The sequence below is a fragment of the Maylandia zebra genome, linkage group LG14 (genome assembly GCF_041146795.1).
Source record: "Maylandia zebra isolate NMK-2024a linkage group LG14, Mzebra_GT3a, whole genome shotgun sequence".
Lineage (NCBI taxonomy): Eukaryota > Metazoa > Chordata > Actinopteri > Cichliformes > Cichlidae > Maylandia > Maylandia zebra.
The window spans coordinates 27,674,773-27,701,486 of NC_135180.1; the positions used below are offsets into that span (position 1 = coordinate 27,674,773).

Sequence of the window (26,714 nt, forward strand, 5' to 3'; positions counted from 1 at the left end):
CATTCATTCACCACCGCATCTTGCCATTGACCACACAATATATAAAATATTGTAATGGTAAATTGTGGTAATGATAATAAGATAGTTATTAGTACAATGTTGTGGATAGAGAAGTGATACGATGCTTTTGTTTTGTTTGTGACCGTTCTCCATTGTGGGGTCTCTATCTTTGCAACATTCACCACAAACGTAGTTAAATCCCTTTCAAGACAAGAAGCTCGTTACATAAATATGGAAATTTGACATGCCATTCATAAGTCTAGGTGTGTTCCTGGTGAGTGACTTAAACAGAGACAATAAAATCATTCTCACGAACAGGTCAGAAAACTAATAAATGAGGTTAAACACTGTGCACATGAAATACTGCGTATGGTTAAGTCATTTCAAACCATTATTCAAATTCTTCAGTGAGTAGATTTTATCTTAAATGTCACTGAAAAGCCATTGTGTTACATCTTTGATTGCACACGTCATGCTAGTTTGCTCAGGGAGGTGGAGCTAGCACCGGCAGTTTTCTCACATTGTGGGTGAATGTCTACACACCACTTGTGGTGATCAAGTGGGTTTTACCCAGTTTACTCTGACACGGCTTACATACAGTCATTCACTGTCTAGATCACTGGTCTGCAGGGTGTCTTATGCCCAACTACATACCATTCTGGACACAACAGTTAACTGGCATTGTAAATTATCCAAATATAAATAATTAGTTCAGTGAGTTAGTATTGCTGGAGCCAACTAGCGAGGGCCACAGCTCTTAAACATCTGTTGAACTAGTTTTGCACACTGTTAGTTACCATGACAACACGACATCCCTAACCGAGCCTCATACGATTCCTGTAAAAAGAACCCAACTGGTTAAGCCAGTGTTGAGCTGTTGAGGTGAGTCTTCATGTATCAACATAATAGTTAAAATCAAATTTATAGTAAACTGAATATTTTTTAGGTTTTGAAGAATTTAGGAAGTGATGAAATAACCTTTAGCGTTAGGAAACTTTGGCCTTTTACAGGAGGAATAAATAATCAAGAAAATAAATACGAGTGAATGGAGTGATGCAGCCTTAAAAATGCTGTAAACAGATCTTCTGTCTTTCTCAGTGTGCTTTCATGCCGTGCCGTCTTATTGATGTCTCCGTGGTTCTTAAAACTTCTTCTGGCATGCTTCCCTTCAGAAGTGAAGAAAGCTCATGCCCCACATCCCACAATTTTTTGCAATCGCTGAAAATAAAATCAGCTTTAATTTGCAAAATAACAGCCAGTAAAGTCATTATTGTTCAACAGCAATTGTATTAAGTTGCAGAAAAAAGAAACGCTTAAATCCAACTTATACGTTGTAAAATCAGTCACTGATTATGTCTGTCAGGAGAACAAAAAAAACACGACTTTCCATCTCTACTGTTCAACTACTCGAGTACCTGAGCGTTGCTCTCATGTCTGAATAAAGTCACAATAAGCAGTTAAGTAAAAGCCATCACTTTAACAGCAGTGTTACATGTCTGCAATGGACCTTTGTTAATCACCACAATGTTTAGTTCTCACTAATTCTGCAGCTTCTAACTGTGGTGTTTCTGTGCTCTGAGCAACTAGAAACTGTGCTAATTGCTTTAAAGATGAAAATGGACATCACATACCACAAGCCCAGGGCTAATTTCTCGTCCTACCATTGTCTCTCTGTAGTAGAACTAAAGCAATTAATAGCTAATATTTGCTGTTTCAGTTTAGGCATGCTAGTCGTTACAGGACGAGGTGTATGGGTATGCCATTATCTGTTTATTTTATCTGACTGTTGTCAAGGTGGTGAAGAGGTATGTAAGAAGATATCTAAATACAGTGTCTTCTTACATATTGGGTGAAGATGTCATTGAGAATAAATGGTTTAAACTGTTCAAACAAAGTGTTGTTTGTTCAGATATTTTCTGTTGTCTTGCGTGAGACGTCCCGATTTCTAATTTTGAACTTTGTCTCTTTCCCATTGCAGGAAGATTTTTTCTGATGAGAAGGGCAAACTTGAGGAGGGAGGCTTACCAAACACCCTGATCTCTGCAGAACACAACAGTGTCATACAGACAAATACAGCCGAGAGCAAAGCATGATGGGCCGGGGACATCCCAGCCCTATCCAAAACATTTTGCAGCAGCAGCATCGAGCAAGAAACACTGCAGGAGTTTTTGGTTTCCAGTGCCCTTATCTCCACTCTCAAAACAACACGCGTGTCGATTGGTTAGAGCGCACTTTGACTGTGCTTTCATTTCTGCTCTCATTCATGAAATGTTTACTACACCCAAGGAGTTTATCTGTAGGTCATAAGAGATTTATTTTATTTTTTTATTATTATTTTATTTAACCAGTCAGGAAGATTAAGAACAATCTCTAATTATACAGATCACTTATACATGCATATATATATATATAAAAAATTAGACTCTACTTTCTATTGTGCTTATAGTTTGGACTGCAATTGCGCAAAAGTATTGGATTCTTATGAGAAATGTAAAGGTAAAAAAACAACTGACTATAGAAATTATTTTTCTTATTTTCATGTTCTAATGTTCAAATGTAAACGTTTTTTTCAGCATTTTTTTAAGTTTGACTTCTTTTGTGGCCTAGTCTCATTAAATAGCTTGTTCTGCATGTCTGACCTGCAATTGGTTGTGAAGTTTTGTTTACAAGGTTTACTGTTTCACTTCGTCTGCTACGGGGATGTTTAATCACGCGCAGATATATGCTGGCATTGATTAAACATACACTCGAGTTCGGCCTTTGGATTATAGCCATTTTTTATGGTTATATGAAATCCAGGATTAACCCACAGCCAGCTGCAGGGGGGAAAGAGGCTGAGAGAATCCCACAAGTACATGATGTGCATGATTTGATCAGATTTACACCATTTCTGGATCAAATTTATTCAGTCTGTCACTGCCTTACCAGATTGGTAGTTAAAATATTCATTAATAAAATGTATTTGATTTAGAGAAAAACAAAAAGGCGACTCCTTGAACGCTAACAGTCACAGACCAAACAAACAAACAAACAAACAAACAGGAGGCAGCACAGCTGCTGATTCTCAGCCGCTGGTTGAAGAACTGTGGATCAAGCGAATGTCTTGTGATCTCGAGCTAAATTTGTTTGTTTGGGGGACGACTATGAGAGCTGTAGTTCTTCCTCCCATTTACGCAGATCAAAGGTCTGGCTTCATAGTTTTGAGTTGTGCATTTGAAGCAAAAAAAAAAAAAACATTTAAAAAAGGAAATTTAAAAAAGCATTTTTTGTACTATTTAAAAACTACAAAGATTTATTTTCTGTTCCTGCCTGCAAGCTTGTGCACTGTGCCTGTGTGTCAATAGATTGTCTTGTCATCAGTTTCTATGATAATCTGCATAGCTTCGTTGTGAGAAATTTAGCCTATTCTTTTTATTTGATGTGTTATTAGAAGAAAAAGTACGATAAATGGACTAATGTGGTCATTATAACACGTGTAGTGTATGAAACTGTCCGTCTCTGGTCACAGCACCATATTATCGCCAGCTGTAGTGAAGGAAGGCGTTTCAAGCCTCGGCATGAATTCAGTCAGTACATCATAACGTATAACTACAAGGCAGATAGACATGCCCGTGTTTGTATGGGGGCAAATAGTGCTCATATTGATTTAATGAGTGTTACCTTTGGGGCTTGCTCTGGAATAATTATACACATTGCTTTTATTTTTTATTTTTTCCCCCAGTTGTTATTCAAGTGTTCTGTAATGTGATCTCTGAAATTCTTTTTTTTTTTTTAAGTTTTTGTCTTTTTGTACAAAAATCACTCACCAAGAGCGACTGCTTGACGATACCATTGGCAGGAAGCAAGGTGGTCCACCTAAGACAGATGATCATACTTTTTTTTGTACCATCACAAAAATCAGATACAGTTTTAAAGCAGGAATAAAAGAAGATCTTTACTCTCCTTGTACTCCAGTGCTGTCACCAGACCACTTTGCTCTCTCGCCTCTGGATGCTCCTTTTGGTTTTATTGGGTCAAACTCAGAAAATATCTGTTGTGTACAGTCTGAGTGCTAACCCATTTACAAAATAAAATGGTTTCCAAATCTAATTTCGTCCTGTCCCATTTTGTCATTACTTTTATTCACTTTTCCGTTCTTATTTTTCCAGCACAACTTGAATCCGGAACGTGCAGTGACAGATTTCTAACAGTAGATGGCAGAAAGCACCCACTTTTCGGAACCCCTCTTGGTTTCGCCATGTCATAGAAACACAGGACGATTTAGAAAGGTTATAGTGCAAACAGGTTATGTTAGCGCTGGAAGTCCCTCGGGCTAATGCTTCGGATAGATGGGGGAACAAGTAAACACGTGTTACGTAACGCACGCTTGTGCAGGAATAAAGTTAGTACTTCCAGTCTGGAGTGTTGGACAAAACTATGTACCAGTGAGGGCTTGATATTTTCGGCTCCCCTCAGTACCTCTGATGTGACATGAACCAGTGTTGTGTCAGAGTGTCAACAACCACAGTGACCCGGTATGGCATCCAGTTTCAGGAGCCACACCGACCCACTGTCCCCTCTTAGGCAGTTTCATCCCCCCTCCGCCTCCCCGGTGTGCCCTGTGCGCACGAACCAGGCTGATGCGTAAACGCACTGAATTAATCAGAGTGTGCTTCTTATTTCAGGCAAACAAACTAGTCCTCCGCCTGTAGCCTGTCACTAGTTCTGAAACGCTGTAGATGTTTCTGACCGCAGCCTTGATGGAGAGCCGAGGAGCAGAGGGCGATCACACCGAGCCGTGACGTCGGCCCGGCGATGATTTGCAGCCGGTAAAGTCAGCAACTAGCAGCCTTGTGGAGACAGGAAGTTAGACGGTGGGATCTTCAAAGTAAAACTGCAAGTACTCAGTGCAAAAGTGATTTTTATTTATTTTCTATAGAAAGATTTCATTATATTCATGCAGGGTTACGGAAATCACGTTGAGCGCCCTTTAGAGAGACCAAACCTCAACCTGCTGTCAAACTTATTTTAATCAAGCTGTGCGTACGACAAAGACACACCGTTTACTTCTCACCGTGTCTGAAGTAACCCATTTCTTTATTCATGCCACAAGCTGACATACTTTCATACTTACTTTATTCCCAGTCCCGCTGGCCAATAAAAATTCAGTTCATTTAACCTGTAATCTACGTCATCTGCATTTGTATAAGCCACCAGCAGGACCATTTAAAAGTTGCAGCTGGTCCAGGTGAATAAAATCATATGTTAATATATGGAATTTAGGAGGTATGCAGGGCCGTAAATAGAATGGCATTTCCAGCTCAAATGTATAGGAGTGTAGATATTTCTGAGACTTCCAAGGTAAAATCATACACAGTTAAATAGGCATTGGATGGATTTTTTTTTACCCCCATCTATCGTTGTCTCATATTTTACCTTTGAAAGAGAGAGATGCACAGGAAAAGCACAAAAGGATGGTAAAGGATTACTTAATCAAAACTCCTCAATCAGATGCAAATTAGGAGCGCTGGGGAAACATGTTGCATATCTTAAAGCACTAAATCACCAGGATGCAACGGATTCAGTGGCCTAAACACAAGAGCATATTTGCAGGCCAGTTTTTCACTTCATTTACTGAAATACTAAAAACTAAAGTACACCGGTTTACAAGTTGGGTAACCTTGTAGCTGGCAAAAATGAAAAAGAAGCAAAGCCTCATAAGAATCGCATTCTTTCTTTGTCTTCAAATACAAAATGATATTCTCTACGTCTGTTCCAAAATATTTGCATTATCTACATAAAATACACAAGTGTAACCATTACTCTCTGTCTACCTTTGTTTCCACGTGAAGGCTTAGAGTTAAACCCAGTAATTTGTGTAAAATAGGCTACATCATTTAATACTGATCAAAATATGTTGATGTGTGTGTCAGTATTTAGGTGAATAAAATGCACAGAATATTTGTGAATAATCAAATCTAACTAAACTTCATAATTTCCTTCATGTAGTGCCGTTTTTCCAGGAGTGTCATTTTGCAACGATCTACAAAGACGTGAATACTGTAGTATCGTTATAACGATTTTGACTCACGTGCTTTCTGCACGCATTTCGATCACTTTGCCCCTCTTATTGTGATCATAGTGTTGGTTCTGGAAACAATTTAGTTCTTGAGTTAGTTACAGCATGTTGGAAACAATGTATTAACACCACACAGTCACTACGTTTGTAATTATAACCTGATAATAACAGTCAGTTGGATCAACAGTTATTAATCACATCGCTCAGGCCGTCGTTTTATTTTGAAAATTCTCCTCGGCAGTCTCGCTTTCCCCTGCTGGTTTGACTGTCGTGGCTGGGTGATGATTTGCTTACTTGGAGCAGGACTGAGTTTGGAGCGGGTACTGTGAAATGTGTAAGCATGATACTGCCTGGATAATCAGCGGAGGACATTAGGAGACGGAGGTAAGAACAGCTCTGACAGCCGCCACTCTTTATTCTTTCCACTGTTGATTTCTGTCAGGTGATTCAGCTCCGATGAACTACTTTTGAGACCTCCTCATCTTAATTATTAACACTGAACAATAATGTCAGCTTTGCGGCTCCTTGATATAATTTCGATTCGCAGCAACCATGTGGAAATCCACTTAAGTTTAGTCCGCGCACTGCTTTAGGATTTTCCAAACTTGAATGAGCTCAGACTGTATCGCACACTGTTCACGCCACTGTGATGCACTCTGGACTATTTTAGACAAATTGGGTCTTTTATTTTCGAACCCGTCGCGTCCCCTTAAATGAAAAGCGCGCAGGGAGGCTTAATTTGTCGCAATGTGTTTGGATAATCAGGTGGATTTGTGCGTCTGCACCTGATGCGCTCTGATGTTGCGGTTAGTTGAGGATGCAGCCCGTCAGCATCACTCGAGGTGATGAGTGGTCCGACTACACAAAACATCAAACAGGGATTATTCAGACACTCATTCAGCCGTTTGGATGTATAGAAAAAATCCATGCATGCGCGGATTGCGCTTTATTTGCGTGCTTTGCCAGTTTGGTAACTTACTCAGGTTTTTCTTTTTCTTTTCTTTTCTTTCTTTCTTTTTTTTTTAAGCAGAGCGCTTAATTGTAACACATCTAATCATGAACGTGCGCCGCCTAAATGAACTAATCAGCCCTTGAAGGGCTTTGTTAATAGCAGGCCTACCTGTTGAAGGAATGGATGAATGTGTGAGGAGCTTGATAAATTGAACCGTCACCTCTCAGTATGCAGACGTTATTACAGCGACGTGACCGCTCTCAGTGAAACCTCAGACTAATCACCTGCAGTGGAAACTGTTGCTTTGCGCTCATCGACCTGTTGTCTCCCTTTGGTATTTTTTAAATGCATGTAGGGTGCATCAAATAAAATAATTAAAGAAATCACATAGGGGGGTCGAGGGTTTGCTTTTCACTTTATATAATATTCATTAATATCATTTTAAGTTGCTTTTGACTGGTGTGTTCCCTGGAGTATAATCATCTGCCTTTTGCATCATACTGTACGTGAAATGGGCTCTAACAGTCTTCCATCTTCATTCCTCCACCCCAAAACGCAGACCTACAGCGAACTGAAAGCAAAGCAGGCAGGACAGCCACACCTCATGCGTGGGCTCAGCAAAGGTCCGAGTGGATAGGGGTCTGACAAACATGGGTGTTCTTCAACTCCACAATCCCACTCACTCCAGCACGCTCCTGCAGCGGGCTAATCAGATGCGTCTGACCGGCACCCTGTGTGATGTCATTATCACAGTGGATGGCCAAGAGTTTCCAGCGCACCGCACCGTCCTGGCCTGCACTAGCAAAATGTTCGAGATCTTGTTCCACCGCAGCAGCCTGCGCTACGCCCTGGACTTCCTGTCCCCCAAGACTTTCCAGCAGATCCTAGAGTACGCCTACACCGCCTCGCTCCAGGCCACAGCTGAGGACTTGGACGACTTGCTGTATGCTGCTGAGATTCTGGAGATCGAGTACCTGGAGGAGCAGTGCCTGAAGGTGCTGGAGACCATCCAGGCAGAGGAGAGTGAGGAAGTGGCGGTCAGGAATCACAGCTCCGGAGATCACAGTGACCATGGCCGGGCCAGGCACTGGAGGCAAATGCTGATGTCCAAGAAGCATTCCATACAGGATGGACCCAACCACACCAGTCCCACAGCTCTACACCACCTGGCACTGTACCACATGACTGAGAGGAGCTCTCCTGGCCCAGAGCCTGAGGCAGCTCCTGAATCGAGCCCCAAGCAGGACACAGTGGTAGACATGGAGAACTCCCAGAAGGCTCAGCATAGCGGTGTAGAGATAGCCCAGGATTCATCCCACGAACCTCCCAGAAGTATAAAATTAGAGCGCATGCAGGTGGATGATGCCAACAGCTATGAGGGCAGATCCTCCAGTGCAGGGGAGGGAAGCTGCATCTCAGACCAGCCTAGAGACGAAGGCCCGGGGACGCCCCTGAGAGGTAGCGTCATCACCAGTGCTCGAGAGCTGCACACAGGCCCCGAGGATGGAGGACAAATGGCAGGAAACACTCTTGACTGTTTTCCCGGGATCTCTGAGAAACACCTGGCTTCCATATACTCTGTGCCATCCAACCACACAGGGGAGGGCATGCCAGTGTCTGTTTCTGTGGCCCCAACCCTGGGTGTGCCACTAGACCCGAGAACCTACAGTGGACTGCTGCACCAAGGGTTGCTGCACAGGGAGCTCCTGAGCAGGCTTGGCCAGTTTGCAGCAGGGATGAGGCACGAGGCCCCAGCTCAAGGCCAGCAGTGTTGTGGCGAATGTGGGCTCCAGCTGCACAGCCGGCAGGCTGCGGAGCAGCACAGGTAACATGCACAAAACAACCATTAACACTAATTTGTGCTGTTTATTTTTAATCTGGCTTGTTTTAACTAATGCAAAATGAAATAATATACTTTAAAAACGCCAGGCTCAATAGCTAATAATCACAAAATATTTTGTTGTATTTTGTGCTGAAGAAACACTGCTACACTCTCCTGCGGCTCAACATTTTCACTGACAGTTGTGCGTTACCTTTAATAAAAGATGGAGGAGACGGGCGTGCAGGTGGATCTGTGCTTATTGTGATAATGAATGATTATGCTAGACACGTGTCTCTTAAATTTAACCTTTTCTACGTCTTCGAGATTTTCCCCCTCTCTCAGTGAATATAATGCGAGTCAAAAGCTTGAAACAGCATCTGAGAATTTGTTCATTTATTCTCAGGGACACCTGCGCTCGTGTCTTAACAGTGAGACGTGTCGGCAACTTTTGAATCGAGTCTCTGTGAGGGGTTTGATATAAAGAGGCCTTGGTGTCGCAAAATGCTGTCATTTACAAAGCCTCATTTTCTAAATTCTGTTTGATTATCTGTGCAGAAGTGCGCTTCACACAACAGTCTGTCTCCCAGGCTATTTGATATGCATTCCTTTGCATCAGCAGACAGGATCCTCTCAGCAGGGGCCGGGCTGGACGCTTCAGCAACATGATGGATAACTTCTGCTTCACGACTCGGCTCTGTTGTTTTGTTGTTGTTGTTTTTTTATTGTTCTTGTTTATTTTTACCCTACTTATTAGCTTGTCCTTTTGTCATTGTACACAAAAAATTAACCAGATCGATGACAGCTCTCATTAACTTGATTGCAGATGTTTCCAATTGTGCGAGCTCGTCAGCGTTTGACTCATCATCAGTCGGTAGAAACAAGACAGTTTGCAGTCCTAATGTGCAGCTAACCCATGATTAGGATCGCAGTGTTTCCCTGTTCATGCCTGTGGCTGACATTTCAGCCTCACTCCAGAACTCTGTTGAAACAATGCATCCTGTGGGATATTTAGTGATGCGCACAGCTTACTCACGGAGACAGGCTCATGTCCGCAGGTTCAAGGAGCTGCGGTGGTGGCACTGCTTGAGGATGTAATGAAGTTGCTGTAGGTCTGTAATCAGGTCACTGAGCATACACCTGGCCTGCAGATTGACATTTTCTGGTGTTGTTCAGGAGGCATCTCCTGGCACAGTTTTAGTATGAAACACTTCAGAAAAAGAAATCCATTTGGTTTGAATGATTAAAATAAGAAATTGGGAAATATATACCATTTTTTTAAAAAAAATCAGCAGCCTTGAGGCTGAAATTATAAAATGAACAGTTCAGTGTTCCACTAACTTTTCAAGGTTACTAAACAGCCGCTAAAATCAAATTAAAAGCCTGTTTTGCATGTTTGAGGACAGCTCCTCTTTTCAATATTCCAAAATTAATTAACTTCAAATAATTTATCGGTTTTGTTTCAATGACAGTGAAATGAGGGCAGGAAGACGTGGAATGAATTCAAAATCAAACGCAACAGTTGTTCGCAGCTGGACTCCGACTTTAAAACATTATGATTACACGGTCAGTGCCTTTAACCCCCGTCCCCACTCCCAGACCAGCAGGACACAAAGTCCACCCCGTTCATTGCATTTGGAGCCCAACAGTTAATTATTCTTTTAGGGCAGAAGCTGATATTGACATTTAACCATATATGGTATGATTTAAAACATAACGAATAAAGTAAAAAGTCACAAAATCAAATTTTTTTGGTCTTCCAAGTATTTCAAACAGTGTCAAACAAAGGAAGAGACCAGTCGGTGACTCGTAGCAGTGACAGCTGAAAAAGCTAATAGTGATGCGAAGTGGGCGGGTGCCAAGCTAAAGCGAGTTCAGCTTTGAAGCGAGTGATTAAAGTGACGACCAGTGGGAATGCAGAACGCTGATGATTGGCATATGCAGACGTGCAGGAGCCACACAGAAAAATGGGACTGCTGTGGAAGGCCACGCCAATAAGCTTTTAAAGAGATTCTCGTGTGGCCCCTTGGGAAAATTAATTACCCACCTCTGTAATTAAGGGGTCATCTATGCAACTAAATGACAAAAATGTCAGCTACATATTGATGCACGGTGAGTGAAGTTAGTTTAAGTTAGTTTCAAATGCGATTGGAACTTAATAGTAATATTATGCTTCTTATTATAAATGCAGAATGCCAGTTATATTGAATAGGAAAATATTTTTCTAGTAATGTACTTCTCTCTATTTAATATGAAAACCACTGATGCTACTCTGCAACATGTGCTGCAGACCTCGCTGTAAGCAATCGTATTGGACACTATTTCTAAACTACCTCAAACATCTTTTTTTAAGCATATTAACAAATATTAGGAAGCATCTGCCAAAAATCAAAGACTGTAACATAACTGCATATATCGCCGACTGCTTGACCACCAGGATGTCCTAAATAAAACCTAATCTAGTATAGTATAAGAATCTAGTATGAACAGAAGCTGGTCAAATTTGAAACTGGGCCTGCAGCTCTAAAAGGATTCCTTTTTGTTCCCGACGGCGTTAATGTTGATTTCATCTAAATTAAATGACATCTTAAGTCTCATTTATTATGACCACAGTGTGTGTTTAACCACAGATTTTTTAGGCCATTTGCTCTGCTGTTGGCGGGGTGATCCAAGGATAACAGTACAGATGCCTTGCATGCTTGGATGTGTGTGATATGATATGATAGGTTTTGCTGCCGGCGGAGCTTCAGCGAATCATCTTCTTTTCTCCTTTTCATTGCAGTTACAGGAGGAGTGTATGCGTGTGCATATTATGTCGGGATGCGAGTTTGCGTGCATGTGCTGTCTGTGTGTGTGCGCGCGCTAGTCTGAGTGGGTTTGCGTGTGTGCCCAGTGTCTTGCAGTGCTGGCGGGTGGAGGCACGCGTATGTTTGCGCTCTGAAATTAGCCAGATATCCTATTGTCTGTGTTCTTTTAGCGTTCATGCGTTGTGATTCACAACTCCAAGGGCCTCTTACGCTAATGATGCCGCATTCAGCGAGGGATTCTTGCCGGAATTAAAACATGCTCCTCTTGTTACAATGATGCTTCTAGGTTTGGGAGACCTTAATAAAAGTGTCTCGAATCTGCGGCTTTTTTGCTTTATCAAAAGTGCAGTCTCGCTCCGTTTCTTGAATCCGTTAACACGCTCACATTAGTGTTTGTCTTTCCACAGGAGGCTCCATAATGAGGAGAAGGGCAATGGCTGTGAATACTGTGGCAAACACTTCCAGGACAGCATGCGGCTCAGGATGCACATGCTGTCTCACACAGGTACTTAGTAACTCTCACACTCTCATCTCAGAGCATTCAGAGCTGATCAACCCTCTTGATACAGTAGTGCAGCTTTTCAAATGCACCTGTTCATGCTACGACCCCCCCTCCACCCCTACCCATGCCGGTTAGTGCTGCTCCGAATACTTGGATCATGCTTTCTTTTCCATGCTTAGGTCTATGCGCGTCTCCCTCCCTCTCTTCTCTCCGTCTCCCTCTCTAGTCTCTCTCAGTTTGAATCGTTTCTGTGTTTTTTCGGAGACTCTGGCAGCTCGCCAGCTCTGCCCCTTCTGAGTGATGACATCATCAGCTGCCGGCAGGCCTGGGTGTTCTGCCAGTGTTCCGAAGCGTGTGTGATGGCTCGCTCGCAGATGTGTGTCCAGGAACACACTGTACCCAAATGCAGACTTAATCAGACCTGACTGCTCTCCCAGCTACTTTATCCAAAATAGAGAGAGAGGAGGGGCGGGTAGTTTGGGGGGGGGGGGGGGGGGTAGAGATCAGGGACTAAAAATGAAACTAAAACAGAAACCTCAGTTGGATTATGTGTACAGACAAGGCAAAGTCCCTGTCCTCTCCGCCTTCTCTATGAGGATTGTTTTGGAATGACATCCTGCTGACGGATGAGAGAAAGAATCTGCTTCTTTAAACTTCACCTGAACCCCCTCCCTTTTTCTGTTCCTCCTCTTTTATACCCTCTGGATAACCCTAAACACACATATTGTCTTGCATTACCCCGACCACCACAACGCGCTTTGATTTTCAATTCGCAGCGACATCCGTAACAGCAGCACCTTTAACCTAATTTGAATTTTTTGCATAAACTCTCCCCATCCCAATGTGTCAACCTATAATACTACAGAAAAAAAAAAGAGAGAGAGAGATGTGGATCTCATTTCTTTGTCACTGTGTATTTCGGTATAGCAGCCTTAGATCCCGCTGGTTGCTAAGGAGCGAGTGCTCCACTGCTCTAATGGGCTGATTTGGTATTCAGCTCGATGCTGGCTCTTATTTTGGTATGCCAGACAAAGTGTTTTGATGGAGGACGATTGCAGCCGCGTCTGGAGACAGTTTGATGGTTTATGGATGAGAGCACACTCCGTGCCTTTGACTGCACAAGACAATGCACTATGTTCTCTTCTTCCCTTATCACACAATCTCACACAACACAACACACCACACTGGACAGCGTCACACAACATCAGGATCGCAAATTCTGCTTTAGTGTTACTACTAAACAACACTACTCTCAAGCAAGTTTTATTTTTACGCCGTGTAACAAAACGCACTATTCCAAAACAGTAACAGTTTGTTTTCAAAAATTGTTGTTTTTAGAAATGAACAGATTGGGGCTCTCTCTCTTTTTTTTGTTGGTTCTTTTTTTTTGGTATTTGTGTGCAGCACTGGGAACAGTGGCAGAGTGTCTCTGTATAGTGGCATCGTAAGAGTTGAAAGAGGACCACATTTAGGCTGTAGCGCTCAGAGTTCCCAAAGCTTGTGGGTGTTTTAATGAGTCATTTTAACTTCATTTAAAGCCAGCTGAGCAGAAAATAGATCAGTGAATGAGCCCTGGGCCAGTATGGATCTGCAACCGATTTACATCTCTGTGAGAGCCAACCCACATCCAAACAGCTGTGTGTGAGAGAAAGAGAAAGAGCGAGCGTGTGCGCGTGTGCGTATGCGTATGTGCATATCTGTCTTATTTGTCTGTCTGTGCAGGTGTGAGGTGAGTGCAGAACAAGGATTGAACGTTTCTGCTGGCAGCGTGCATACTTGTCTCTCTCATGTCTTCATCAGAACAGACAAGGGCATTCCAAAGGTGAACTGGGAACTGTAGTTACAGTGTATGCAGTGGGATTCGGGGTGTTGACTCTGAAGTGTTTTTTTTGATAAAGGGATGTGCCGCAGGCGGGAAGCGTCTGCTGTAGAGAGAACACCCAGTCCTTCTGTGGCCTCTCAGGCATACAGTCTGCTCACTGTTCAGAGACTGATAACAGGGCACGGTAAATAAAACTCTTCAGCTCTGCTCTTTTTTTACCTTTTTCTTTTTTCGAGAAGAAGGACCATTGCACCCTGTCTGGTGCTTTTGTTTGTCCCCAGTTGTGTTTTTACGGCGCTTTCCACTGCTCCATTTTACTCTGCACATTTGCTTCCTTGTGTTAACACCTGAAAAGCACAAGTGTGTGACAAACAAGGCTCTTTGCTGACTTTTCAAACAGCATCTCTTTGTCCCCCCCCTCTCGTTGCTTTTCTCCACAGTCCTCTTTAAATGTGAAATTAACTGACTTAAGCTGCAATTACAAACACATGTTTGTGTTCAGGTCTGATCAAAACACACTCTTTTGAATTTGATTTTGTCTACAGCTCCTGCAGAGGCGCTCGTGTGTGATCAGTGCGGAGCGACATTCTCCTCAGAGGACGCTCTGGAAGCCCACAGGCAAACACACACAGGTACTTTACAAACATGTGTGCATGCTTTCTCAACGTGCACGCACGCACACACACACACAATGTTTAACCTGGACAGCATGCACTGAGCTGTTGAGTAAGCCGTGACTACGGGACTCGTGATCATGGTCTAAACTGGCTTGTCATGCTGGCTGGGTTAAACTGTTCCTGTCATGATGCTCCATAATTTATCAACAGGGAGGTGGGAGGCCCTCTCACATATCACCCACTAATATCTCCTGGCATCCAGGCCCACTGCATGCCACTTTGCCACAGCAGTAGCTTTACAGCACCAGCATTACAGTTTCACAGACATACTATCCTCACCTCCCTCATGACAGCGGCTGTGAAATTATTTACCTCACGCCCACACACTCAACAGCAGGCCAGACACCTTTTTGTGATTTTTCAGTGATCTCAAACCAGGCAAAATGTTTGCATTACATACTCTTCTTGTTCAGCAAGTGTCTGGCATTAACATTTGGCACCAAGATGAGTCAAAGTATTTTTTTAAATAGTTATATTTCTGGATGACTGGCTGCACAAACCTGGATGGTGATTTGCAATCTGGACTCTCGTAGTTTGGAAAAACATGCCCGGGGAGCTGAAGTCGTTATCAACGTTAGAAAGTGCCTCACAGAGGGGGGAAAAAAGGAAAAAGGAGGAGATAAAAATGACAAACAACACAAGTGTCCAACTGATTAAATAAAATGCACTAAAAATCAAGCGAGAGATAAACCAGATGTTGTCTAAGTGCAGTACTTTTCTTAGTAAGTTGGTATTTTTCTGTTTGATTAAGACATTTCTAAAAGGTTTATCGGTTGTCTGTAATGAATGCATCATTTTTTCCATCTGCCTAAATTCGAGTTTATTGCCCAACAGTTTTGTTGTCAGATGGCACATACATGTATCCCTGACAGTGTCCGAATCCACACCTTTTCTGCTACTGTCAGAGAAAGGTGATAACCCTCTCAGGAGCACTGGCACGTAACTGTAACTCCAGGTGGCACACACAGTATGAATAGTTAATGGATGTGGACATGGAGGGGTGTTAACGATGCCCAGAAGTTTCTACCCTCATCTCCCTGAGTTGTAAACATCCAGAGCTCGGTTTCAGCTTGGCACTGTATCCAGAGCAGGGTGCAGGAGGGCATTACTCTCTTATTTTGTCATGATCTCAGCTTGGTCCGCTGTGACGCATGACCCTTTTTACTGACTCTTATTGTGGCATTCGTCATGAGCTACAGGTAATTCAATCAGTTGTGCCGAGGTTATGCAAGGAAATTTTCCAAATCACTGCAGAGACTCGCATTTTCCAAATCACCTGGTTTTTATTTCTTGTTCTTCTAAAAAAAAACCACCAAAACAAAACAAAAAAAGATAGAGACACAGTGCCGAGCGTGCAGCTTCTGCTTTAATTTGCCATGTGGCATAACCAGTTAGCCAAATGAGTTTCCCCTTAGCAGATTAACACTTGTCAGACCTCAGCAGCTGCAGCACTGCCGTCCACCTCTTCTCCAGAGGGGAAATAATTCTGCTCTTGGGAGACCTTACTCTGTGGCAATTTGGCTGATTTGGCCGCAAGACTAGTTTACAGTGAAAGTCTTTAGCCACTTTTATATGTCAGAGGTTAATGGCTCTGTGTTGCTGAAGTTAGAGATCAAAGAGAGCAGGGGGTTTGGTGGAGAGGGTTAGGGGTGGGTTGAACTGTGAGAAGGGAAGGGGGTAGGGGGTATGTGAGGACTTCCTGAGGGCAGGAGGATTGCTGCTGGTGTTGGATGCCAGGACACGGAGGAAAACAACATCATGTGCTGCTGTTTACTCCTCACCACAGCACTGTCATAGTCTCCTCTGACCTACTTGTCAGTGCCCAAAATAAAAGAATGGATCTGTCTCCGAATTGCTCTCACAACAAAGGGGTTTGTTTCATCATGGCAAGTAAGGGCTCTGGGGCACCTAGCTTTCCATTTTGGAAAACCCAAGACTCATAGCTTATCTCCACCATGCACAGAAATCGACTGTATGTGCTTCAAACTGTGCTGGCTGACCATTTTGCCACCTTGCCTTGCCTACAGAAAAAAGGCCATAAGAGTGCTGTCTTTGTGTACTCACAGCAGCTGCACTGTTTCCACACATTACAGGCTGCTTCATCAAGTGAATAATATTACCTTCTGTCCAAACCCTAATTAAACAGTCCTGTAGTCTGTTCAGATACAGCCCAGGCTTTCTAATGCATCCCTCTTAATGCAGACCTTTTAGCTCGCCTAATTGCGTGTCCGTCATCATACTGCACCCTCCTGTTAATACTCAGTTGTAATTCGCATAAGCCTTAAACTGAACTGAACTGCGCTCTGTTTGGCCATTATGACCGCCCCCCCCCCCCGTATTTATTTTCCCTGACTGTTACCACACACACACACACAAACACGCCCCGAGCTGCCCTGCCATTTCATGTAAAGTGAAATACAGTAGCTATAGAAAATATAGCAAATGTTCTAGGAACAGAGGCGAATGAATCAGTGTGTGGCCTCAATGAACCGGTCCGTGGAATGGTGGTTAAACACGAGCAACGTATCTCATGTTGCATTAATTATTGAGTCGGTTGTTCCTCACTCGGGTAGATTAGCAGTCTACTGATGAGGGCCCGGGGTTGTTTAAGGTACTGTACTGTTGCTCTGCATGGAGCTGTCCGCATGAACACGTACAGTAGCCTGAACGCACGGGGTCATGTGAGGTCCAGCACATAGCACGTAGCCCGCCTGGCTGTGTATGTTTAACAGGGTGATAGCAGTGTGCCGGCAGACGGCGAGCAGGGCCCGAGGACGTAGCTGAAAGTGCCTTTACGCTGCATACTAGTAGTCGCGAACAGCATTGGTGTTAATATTGTAAACTGTGAAAGCCGCTGTTGTTTTGATAGCAGCAGGTGATTTGTTCAGCTCTGACTCGGCCGTCATTCACAATTTGCCGAAACAAATGCCTTAATGGATCGAATTCTGAAAGCGTCTATTAAAACAATGCCAGTTATTTGTGACCGATGCTGTTAAAATGAAGTCTACGGCATATTTCAGCAAACACAGAAAGGACATTTTTCACGGTTCGACCAGTGTAATCTGTAGGCTCAGGACACTGAAGTTAAGATTAACACAGAAGAAATTATACAGCTTTGCGGTCATCACTGATACAATCTCTTGTCCAATTTGCCGTGGGTTTACTCCCAGAATCTCAGGGTGGGAAAACTTTTGTTTGCTGCTTGAAAAGAAACAGGCTGCGCTTATTTGTGAATGAAGGGATTAGCTTGAACACTTCACCCCAACAAGGACCATGATCCTATCTGGTTGCCTAGACACATGGTTTTGTTTCTTAGGCAGCGTGAGAGCCTGGCTGGCTCCCACCTCAGTTGGACTGAATAAGTGGCAGATGCATGAAGGCAGACTATGTTAAATCACACGAGCATACACATCGGCTTCATGGAGATATGCTGAAATCGCATAACAACCCCAAACTGTCCTCAATTACTAACCTAATTGTGCATTAGATGAGCAGCTTAGTCGCATAACGCACACACTAAATGTTTAGATTTTCTGCCTCGTAGCAGAATTGCTTAAAAGTAAATCATTATTCCCACTGTTAAAGCTCCCGCCCACTAAACAATGCTCAGTCGACGCTCCAGCCTTTGAGAAATGCTATTGATTACGTGGTCTTTAGCCTATTGAGGGCCATAGGTCAGGGGGTCATCCTGTGCCTTAAAGCCTAAAGTCCAAACCCATTGTCTGGTTAAGGGTGAGAAAGCAGGGGGCAGTGACGGCCAACTTTAGGGCTTATTCTCTCATAAAGAATCTCCCCAGCATTTATTACCAAAGCTTACTGGAAAACTCCACGACCGCAAAACCTTTTTCGTTTCAAAAGTTAACAGAGCGCAGTGAGGCGAAATGCCACCGCTAACGCATACAAACACTTCCTCGCCTCCAAAGGTTTTTGTTTACACTTCAAGACATTATTTGGTATTTTTATTTTCAGCGTCGCTTGCGCAGAATAAAACCGAAAACGACTGCTGAGCTGTTGTCACTGCGTGTCATCCCGAGATCAAGGGTTGAGATTCTTGTGACAGAAGAGTTGTCATATTCCTTTTCTCAAGTTTCAGCATTGTCAGTGACAGAAAGATCAGGATGTACATCTGTGAGTGTCTGCGAGTGTGTCGGGGAGTCACGGTTTACCTCCACAGAGAAACTAGGATGTAAAACTTCTAGAGCAGACAGGGGAGGAAAAAAAAAAGGAAAATATGCAAGCTGCACCGAAACAGGCGTTTAAAATATATGACGGTTAATAACGAGAGAGTAGAGGGAGGATAATTAAAGTAGCTTTGAAGTATCTACAAGGTGGATAATATGCTGCTCGGTTGGTTGAGGGCTCTGCTCTGCCTGCAGCTACAGTAACGTGGACACATTGGAACAGAAAGCGCTCCCCCTGCTGGTTGAAAGAATTTACTGCTAGCTGGTTAAAGTGGAGGAAGGCTTCACATCTCGGGGTCATTCAGAGACTGCATTTTCTGCTTCTTAAGTGTTTTTAACCATTTTCGATAGATCATTATCCAGACTATACTGTTACACAGCGTAGAGCAAAAGCAGCATTCGTTAGGTATGACTCAGAAAGAAAGTGAAGCTGGTTAGCCAGTGAAAGGATTTCCTGTATGGTCAGCGAATAAGGGGAGTGGGGAGGGCGCAGGGGCATTGAGACTGGAGGGTCTTTTGTCTACAACTAAAATATTGTGATCCATGTGTGAGAAAGGGCCTTGGTCATTAGGCGACAACATAAAGACAGGGATTGTACGAGTTGCATGAGGAGCCTATGACTAATGGGCTTGGTCAATGAGGGCCTGAACCTCATTGTGTGCCCTTTGTGGAAAAGAGCACAGGCTAAAGCCTCTGAACAGGTGCAGCTCATTCCATCAGACCGGCTCCCGGCAGGACGTTTAAGATCGGGGAATGCATTTCATCCCGTCTTATTCCCGTTAATGATTATGAACGATCGCTTTTATTAAGTTTTGTTTTGGGGTGAAATTTCAGAAGATTTGAGAGAAAAAACAAAACAAAACAGGAAGCTGAGGCTTTCTTTATTTAAGCTAAACTGCAGTCATCCATGAAATGTTAAAGTGTCTTTCATTGTTTGAGCAAACTGTGATGCGCGGATGAGCAAACAATACTCAGCCAACGTTTTTGATTTATCCCTGAAAAAATGTGAATATGCTTGATTTGTTTCTTTTTCTTTCTCCTTTGAACAGGCTTGTCTTTAACTTGATTGAACCTAAAGCAAGTGTCTGACACTCTTCCCTCTTAGTATGAGTGTGCTGTATCCCTTTCCCTGCGTTAATTCCAATTTAATTGCCAGTTGCCTCAAGGCACTTCAATAACAGTAACAAATGATTTGATTTAGTGGACCTCATCAGACTGCATTTTAAATGCGACACAGCAACCCCACTTGAATTCCAATGAAGTGCTGGCACAGTCCTCTGTTTACTAATGATCCTCCGCTGGAGATGTCTGATTGAATCTGAGTCAGGAGCAATGGGACCTGCTAGCATTGTAAATGATCTGCAACCTGTGCAGACAGAGAAATAAGGACCTCATAATCTCACATTAAAGCCTCACTCTCCAGGACATGCACATTACGTCCGATGCCACTGATTAACCAGTCCCTCACCGGTGCACATATGAATTTTGCATCAGTGTGAATGTCACAGTGGAGCGTGCTGGCGTACACATCCTGTAGATCAAATGTTGACTGTATGACAGCCAATGGATCTTCTTCACATAGCCATTTTGACTTAAACTAGCCTGCCAGCGACTCCCTATCTGTATTCCTCTCCACACTCTGTGCAACAGGAAAGCAGCCCCAAAGAGATGCCAGGTCACACACAGGATTAAACTGGATTGTGTTTTTTCCTGCAGTCCTGCCTTTAATGGCTTGATATCACTACTTAACATTCTGCACAGAGCGCATAGTGTAGGCATCATTTAGGGTGGAGCTACTATCAGCTGCTCTTTGAGCACAGAGACAGAGGACTTCACAGGCTGTAGCTGACTCCTGATGGGGAATGAAGAGAATAATTACACATCTAACACACCAGGAAGGAGCCATTGATTGTGTGATTGGCATGCTCTGCATTGTGTGGGAAATTCTTAAAGAAAACAATGACTTTCATGGTTTAAAATAGAACGTATAAAGACTCACAGCTGAAAGTGCCTCTGGGCTTTTAGGGGAGTTAGTTTAGGTAGAGGCACTTGCTCTTTGAAAGAAGCTTTTTCCTCAGAGGACTCACACAAAGTTGAAGTGACCCAGTTTCCCCACTTAAGGCCCTGTCTGTGTATGGTACTGAAATAACTGTGCGTCTGTGTCTTGCGCGTTCTCCAGGGACTGACATGGCGGTGTTCTGTCTGCTGTGTGCAAAGCGCTTCCAGACCCAGAAGGCCCTGCAGCAGCACATGGAGGCCCATGCAGGCATGCACAGCTACATCTGTAGCCACTGCGAGCGCCCCTTTCCAAGCCACACTACCCTCAAAAGGCACTTGCGCTCACACACGGGTAAGAGACGGATCATTTGTACCATCCTCATTATTCACAGTGTCAGCTGCAGTCATAAAACGCGAACATGTCGGTGTCAGGCACATGCATACGTTAAGGAGGAGACGAGAGACAGCTGTATTTATTTTGGTATATGGGTTAATTTCCTGGGGTTATTGGCTTTAAGGTTTTAGTCAATTTGCATGCATCCTCTCCCACCCTCCTTCCTTCTCTATAAGATGACTCACCTCGGCGATGACAGCACTGTACCGTTATGGCCGGTGCATATTTTGGGCAATTTCATCCTGTTTATATTTTGGGTTCTTAGACAGCCTTCGGGCCTCTGCAATTCACGGCTGTCAGTTCTAGTGCGGTTCACCCAAAATGATAGAGGAAACCCAAATAAATATTGAAGGAAAAGCAAATGGAAATGACTTGTCTGTGTGTTCTACCAAGGGTGAGTCTTAGTGCCGCAGGAGACGGAGAGATATTTACTGAAAAGATGTCCCCCTTTCTTCTTTTACCTTAAATAACACTCCCAGCTGTCAGGACGGCTTGATGTCTAGACAGGAGAAATACATAATTGATGTGAAGAGACAGAAGTGAAGGGAGTTTTGACCATGGCAGCGTATCTTGTTTGTATGCCATTCTGCTTGGAAGTAACATTTTGTAAATGTCATCTGCTCCACAGTGGGGTGGGGGATTGGGGAGAATCGGCCTGTAATGAGGAGAGCAATGTATCCTCTGACTTGGCTGTTGCTGTGGACACTGAGATAATGAGGCACATAGGTCATTGGAGATGAGTCAAACCCTCAGCCTAGGAGAGAAATAGATTAACTACAGTATAGAGAACAGAGCAGCACATGCCTGGAGGACTTTTATTAGCTATTAGCCGACAGCCAAGAGGAGTGTCCTCATGTCATAACATTAGCAACGTCTGAAAGAACATCATTTCCCATGTTTGCTATGCACGTGCGGAAAGGCCTCTGTGACTATTTGACCTATGCAGCTACATATGCGGCGTGCCGTGTCGAGCCAAGGATAAAGTTAGCCTTTAATGCTTCTCACGATAATGGGCTGTGTTGGTGTTGCGGCTGCTGCTGCTGCTGTGACACGATTGTGCTTTCAGGCGATCACCCGTTTGAGTGTGAATTCTGCGGGAGCTGTTTCAGAGATGACGGCACGCTGAGGGGCCATAAACGCATCCACACGGGAGAGAAGCCTTACGAGTGCAACGGCTGCGGGAAGAGGTTCAGCCTGAAACACCAGCTAGAGACACATTACCGCGTACACACAGGTAAGAGCGCACGCTCGAAAAAAGTCCTTCAGGTGGATCCAGGGAAAAGTCCAACAATCGCCTGTATTATCGGCACACCAAAACTCTCTTATTAGACATGGATACACCGCAGTGTTGCACTTGGTATTACAGTGACCACGGCCAACATTTTCATTTAATGGCACATTTACAATGCTGCTGCTGCCTGTTTGTATAATTCAATGTGTATAAATCGTCCCCCACAAAAGCAGTATTTTACTCCTTTATGAGTCACGCTTACTAAAATCTACAGTGCCCTGCTATCTTTATGCTGGAAAATCACTTTAAAGACTCTTCAGTGGGAATGCCTGCCATAGAAAGGGCAGGAACGTATTGATTTAGACTAATGCATTTAAGGTTTTGGCCTTAGAAAAAGACAGAAATAAATAAAACACAGCATTTCTTCTACAGCTAACAGTGTGCTCTGTCAAAATTTCAACTTTTTTTTTTTTTTAGGAAGGAAATAAGTTTAATCATTAGTTATCTTGTACTTTAAGGAATGGCCATAGTGAGGCTTTTTATTTTTACGTGATTTTATATTAATCACATAAATTAATCACGTCCCTCTTTTAAGACAGGGAGGAAATTTCTTTTGGATGCTGACAGACTCATTTTAAAACCTTTAAAGCCAATTGTATCATATTTAATACGTGAGTTTTGAGAGTTTTGAGTACTAGATTATCAGTAAGTTTTTTTCCTTCACCCATTTTTAAGCAACAAATTACAAAAAATACCAGATGTAGCAAATATGATACAAATTAAAACTAATATATGCAAATTAATATTTAATTTCTTTTAAAAAAAATTATCAGAAGGTTTAATAACGAATTCATTAAAAAAAAGAAAGATATTGCCAGTATTATTTCATGGCTCAGGGTTTGAAATGTTAATATCAAATTCAGGTCTAACCCTAGAGCACCGACATACAAACACACCTCTGAAAGTGCAGCGGCTTAAACTGGGAGGCGAGTCCCGTCTCATCTGGCTGCAGGTCTACAAGGTTAATGCCGTATTGTTGAATTTTTCAGGTGAGAAGCCATTTGAGTGTAAGCTCTGTCACCAACGGTCAAGAGACTACTCGGCTATGATCAAGCACCTGCGCACTCACAACGGAGCGTCTCCGTACCAGTGCACCATCTGCCAGGACTTCTGCCCCAGCCTGGCTGCCATGCAGAAGCACATGAAGGGCCACAAACCCGAGGAGGTGCCGGCGGATTGGAGGATAGAAAAGACTTACCTGTATGTCTGTTACGTCTGAGCAGGACTTGGACTCCAAGCACAGTCTGACTGGCACACACACTCACACGCACACGGTCACTGTTAGATGAAAACCTGTGTTGCTGGTTTGAAATGTTTCTGTAAGGGTTTTTGAAAGAGTCTGAATTCTTGTTGGGTGAACTGGGAAGTGTATTACGGAGAGATGTCGCTCAAAGAGATACTGAGTTGGTTTTACTTGTTTTTTCCCGACAATTAGACATGCAAGCACGAAAACAGATGGGCGTACACGTCAGGGCTGCAACCAATGTTCATCATCAGTCAGGTTATTTTTACTCTAAAAGGGAAAAAAAAGGGCAGAAGAAGTCACATTTTGTTGACAAGCTGAATTCTTTAAAGATATTTGCCCAAAAAAGTCCAATAAATATTGCAGGATTAATCGATTATCACATTTTTGACAGTTTCCTGATGACTTAACCGTTTTAGCCCTGACGTGCACAAACATAGACACACACCGTCTCCCTCGCACACAAGTTTTGATAATCACTGTATCTCTAATGGATCCACTGTGGTTAAAATCAATGCCACAATGGCTGTGACTGCTGACCTGTATGTGTAGCAGGAGCATTTTGACTGATTGCTAAACCATCAGACAACCCAAGTTATCATCTATGATTTGCAGTAGATGTTGAAATAATTCCACGAAGGCTTGATTGGCTGAACTTTGCAACATTTTCTCTCCTAATTTCCTGTGACTGCTTTGGGTTTTTTTGTTTTTTCTCCTGCTGTTGGATTTTTATTTGAGTTGTTTATTTTCTGCATGTTTTACTTGAATGGCTGCCACGTTTTGACCTCATAAGCTTGATCTCTTTAATTGCCTTGTCTTTCTTGCAGTGGGTGTTATTGTTTCAGGTGGGTGGGGTAGCTGGCTCACAATTTGAGTTTCTCTTGTAATAAGGTTGTGCTATTTATACGTTGTTTATTTGTTACCAAATATGCGCTGGTTTTCATCAGACGGTCCGTCTCTCTTGGGATGATTTCTAGTAGAGCGAGCTCTACCTCTCCTCGCTTTTCACTGTTTTAAATCCACTGCAAATTATTCATCCATCAGCCGTTTTCAGTTTGTTTGGGTTTTTTTTTTAGAATTCATCATAAATTACATGGTCAAAAAGTGTGTAAAAAATGCCTCAACACGGCTTTCTGTGTAGTTTTTTTTTATTAAAAAAAAATCCTTTAAGGAACAGTTTATCCAAAAATCAAATGTAGGTAGGTTTTCCTCTGGTCTGTAGTGCTTTATTCATCTGGTGCAAGTCGCCCAGTTTTTATAGAGATGCTTGTCTTCTCTTGATTATGATGGAATCAAATGGTACAGAGACTGACCCGGTTACTTTAAAAGAAACAAAACCCCAAAACTCTGTTGTGAGCAATTTCATGTAGGGACTATTTACTCTGTAGTTTCTGTAATCGCTAACCAAAAGAAGCCTGCAGGTAGCTAACATTACAGCTCAGCCACAAGCACGAGCCTTTTGTGATGCCGTCTGATACAACTGCCGTGTGGAATAGTTGATATATGAAAAAACTGAGCTTTTTGTGTTTTGGTTGATTTTTTTTATTTGCATATTGAGATAATGATTTCTATTTACTTTGATGAATTTCAAGAGAAGGACGACATCTCCAAGCAGCGCTGTCTTCTCAAACTGGGCGGCTCGCGCTAAAACTAAACAAACGAGTGGCACTAACAGCCAAAAAATCTGATTTTTTGTTGTGAACTGTCCCTTAAACTATATATAGATGTCTTATAAAAATCACAGAATCAGAATTTTCTTGGAGAAAACTGAAGAAAACATGAAAAGTAGTTTTTTGTTTGTTTGTTTTTTTAAACAAAACACAAAAAGAAAATTCTGACACTGAATTACTATGAGCAGGTTATTGTCAGTTGTAGTGTAGCTGTAATGTAAAATCTGTCATGGTATGTTATTCCCTTATGTGAGCCTAACACGGGCCTTATAGATTTAAACATGTTGTATTTTTGTATTACAGTAATTTGCTATCTGTTTACATTTGGTATGATTTGAGAAAAAAAAGAAAACATCTTAATGTGTGTGTTTTATAAGTCTCTGATTTGATTAAGATCCCTCCCTTGTGCCTCTTTTATAAGTAGAGCATTGATGTGCTTGAGTACATGGGTCTGTGCTATTGGTAGTTGTTTCTGGGTGTTTGTTTATTGTTACTCAATTAAAGATAGACTGCCATGTAGATCCACTTTGTCTGAACATTGCAACTGGAAGCAACATACTGTGATAGTGGCTGATACTCTGATGCAAGTTCCAAGCAATTTTTGATGTAAAAAAAAGTACACGCTTGTCTCAAATTGTTCCCTTCAAAGTGACAATGGACTGACATCTTTGGATGAAAACAGTGTGTATAGCAAATCTTGGCATCTGTGGGCATTACCAATGCCTTCTTAAGTAGCCAACAACACTCAGTGCCATGAAAACACATTCACTGTATCTATTCTACATGAACATGCACTATAAATGGATTTTCCTCGGTGGACCAAAAGAAATAGAGCACTTTTGTTTGAAAATGATTTTTTTTTCTTTGATCTTTCTATGTTGTGATAATACAGCTGTCTTTTATTTGATGTGTCCTAGAAGGATGTGATTAGCATTGTTTAGATTATGTCAATGTCTGTCTACCTCAGGGCCAGATCAAAGCTCGACCTGGTATCCAATCAGGGTTGTTCTTCTTGCCATGTGTGCAGTAAAATCCCTCTTCATTACAGCTTTGTAACACAGTGTGTGAAAGTGTTTTCTCCGTGTGGATTCAGGCACAACTCTGTATGCGTCAGTGTTCAGTGGCATGGTTAAAAAAAGAATAAAACAGTTTACTATTTTATGCATCACGTCTCATTTGCCTGTTGTTTCTGCCGTCTGTGTGCGCTCGTAAAGTGTGACTGGCAGCGGTTCCCAGCCTATTTGCTCTTTACAAAATAAAAAAATAAAAAAATAGAAGAAAAAGAGGGGGGTGATCTGAA

The 26,714-nt window shown here is 42.7% G+C and overlaps 2 protein-coding genes across 8 annotated transcripts in view; both read left to right on the plus strand.

Moving 5' to 3' along the window:
- ncam1b (neural cell adhesion molecule 1b) overlaps positions 1–4,089 on the plus strand; it is an 80,345-nt gene extending 76,256 nt beyond the window's left edge. For all 7 annotated transcript variants that reach the window (XM_076873290.1, XM_004558136.3, XM_076873288.1 and 4 more), the window contains one exon: positions 1,979–4,089. Coding sequence is in view for 6 of the 7 variants with exons in the window: in XM_004558136.3 (XP_004558193.2) it covers positions 1,979–2,093 (115 nt within the window). In the remaining variant the exon portion in view is untranslated. The remainder of the gene's footprint in view (positions 1–1,978) is intronic.
- A 2,216-nt stretch (positions 4,090–6,305) lies between these two features.
- Positions 6,306–26,579, plus strand: zbtb16b (zinc finger and BTB domain containing 16b). Its single transcript, XM_012921027.4, has 7 exons — positions 6,306–6,442; positions 7,570–8,835; positions 12,044–12,141; positions 14,506–14,592; positions 20,998–21,168; positions 22,277–22,444; positions 23,491–26,579. Exons 2-7 carry the CDS (start codon positions 7,661–7,663, stop codon positions 23,718–23,720), a joined length of 1,929 nt encoding a protein of 642 aa, XP_012776481.1. The 5' UTR covers positions 6,306–6,442; positions 7,570–7,660; the 3' UTR covers positions 23,721–26,579.
- Positions 26,580–26,714: the final 135 nt, after the last annotated feature.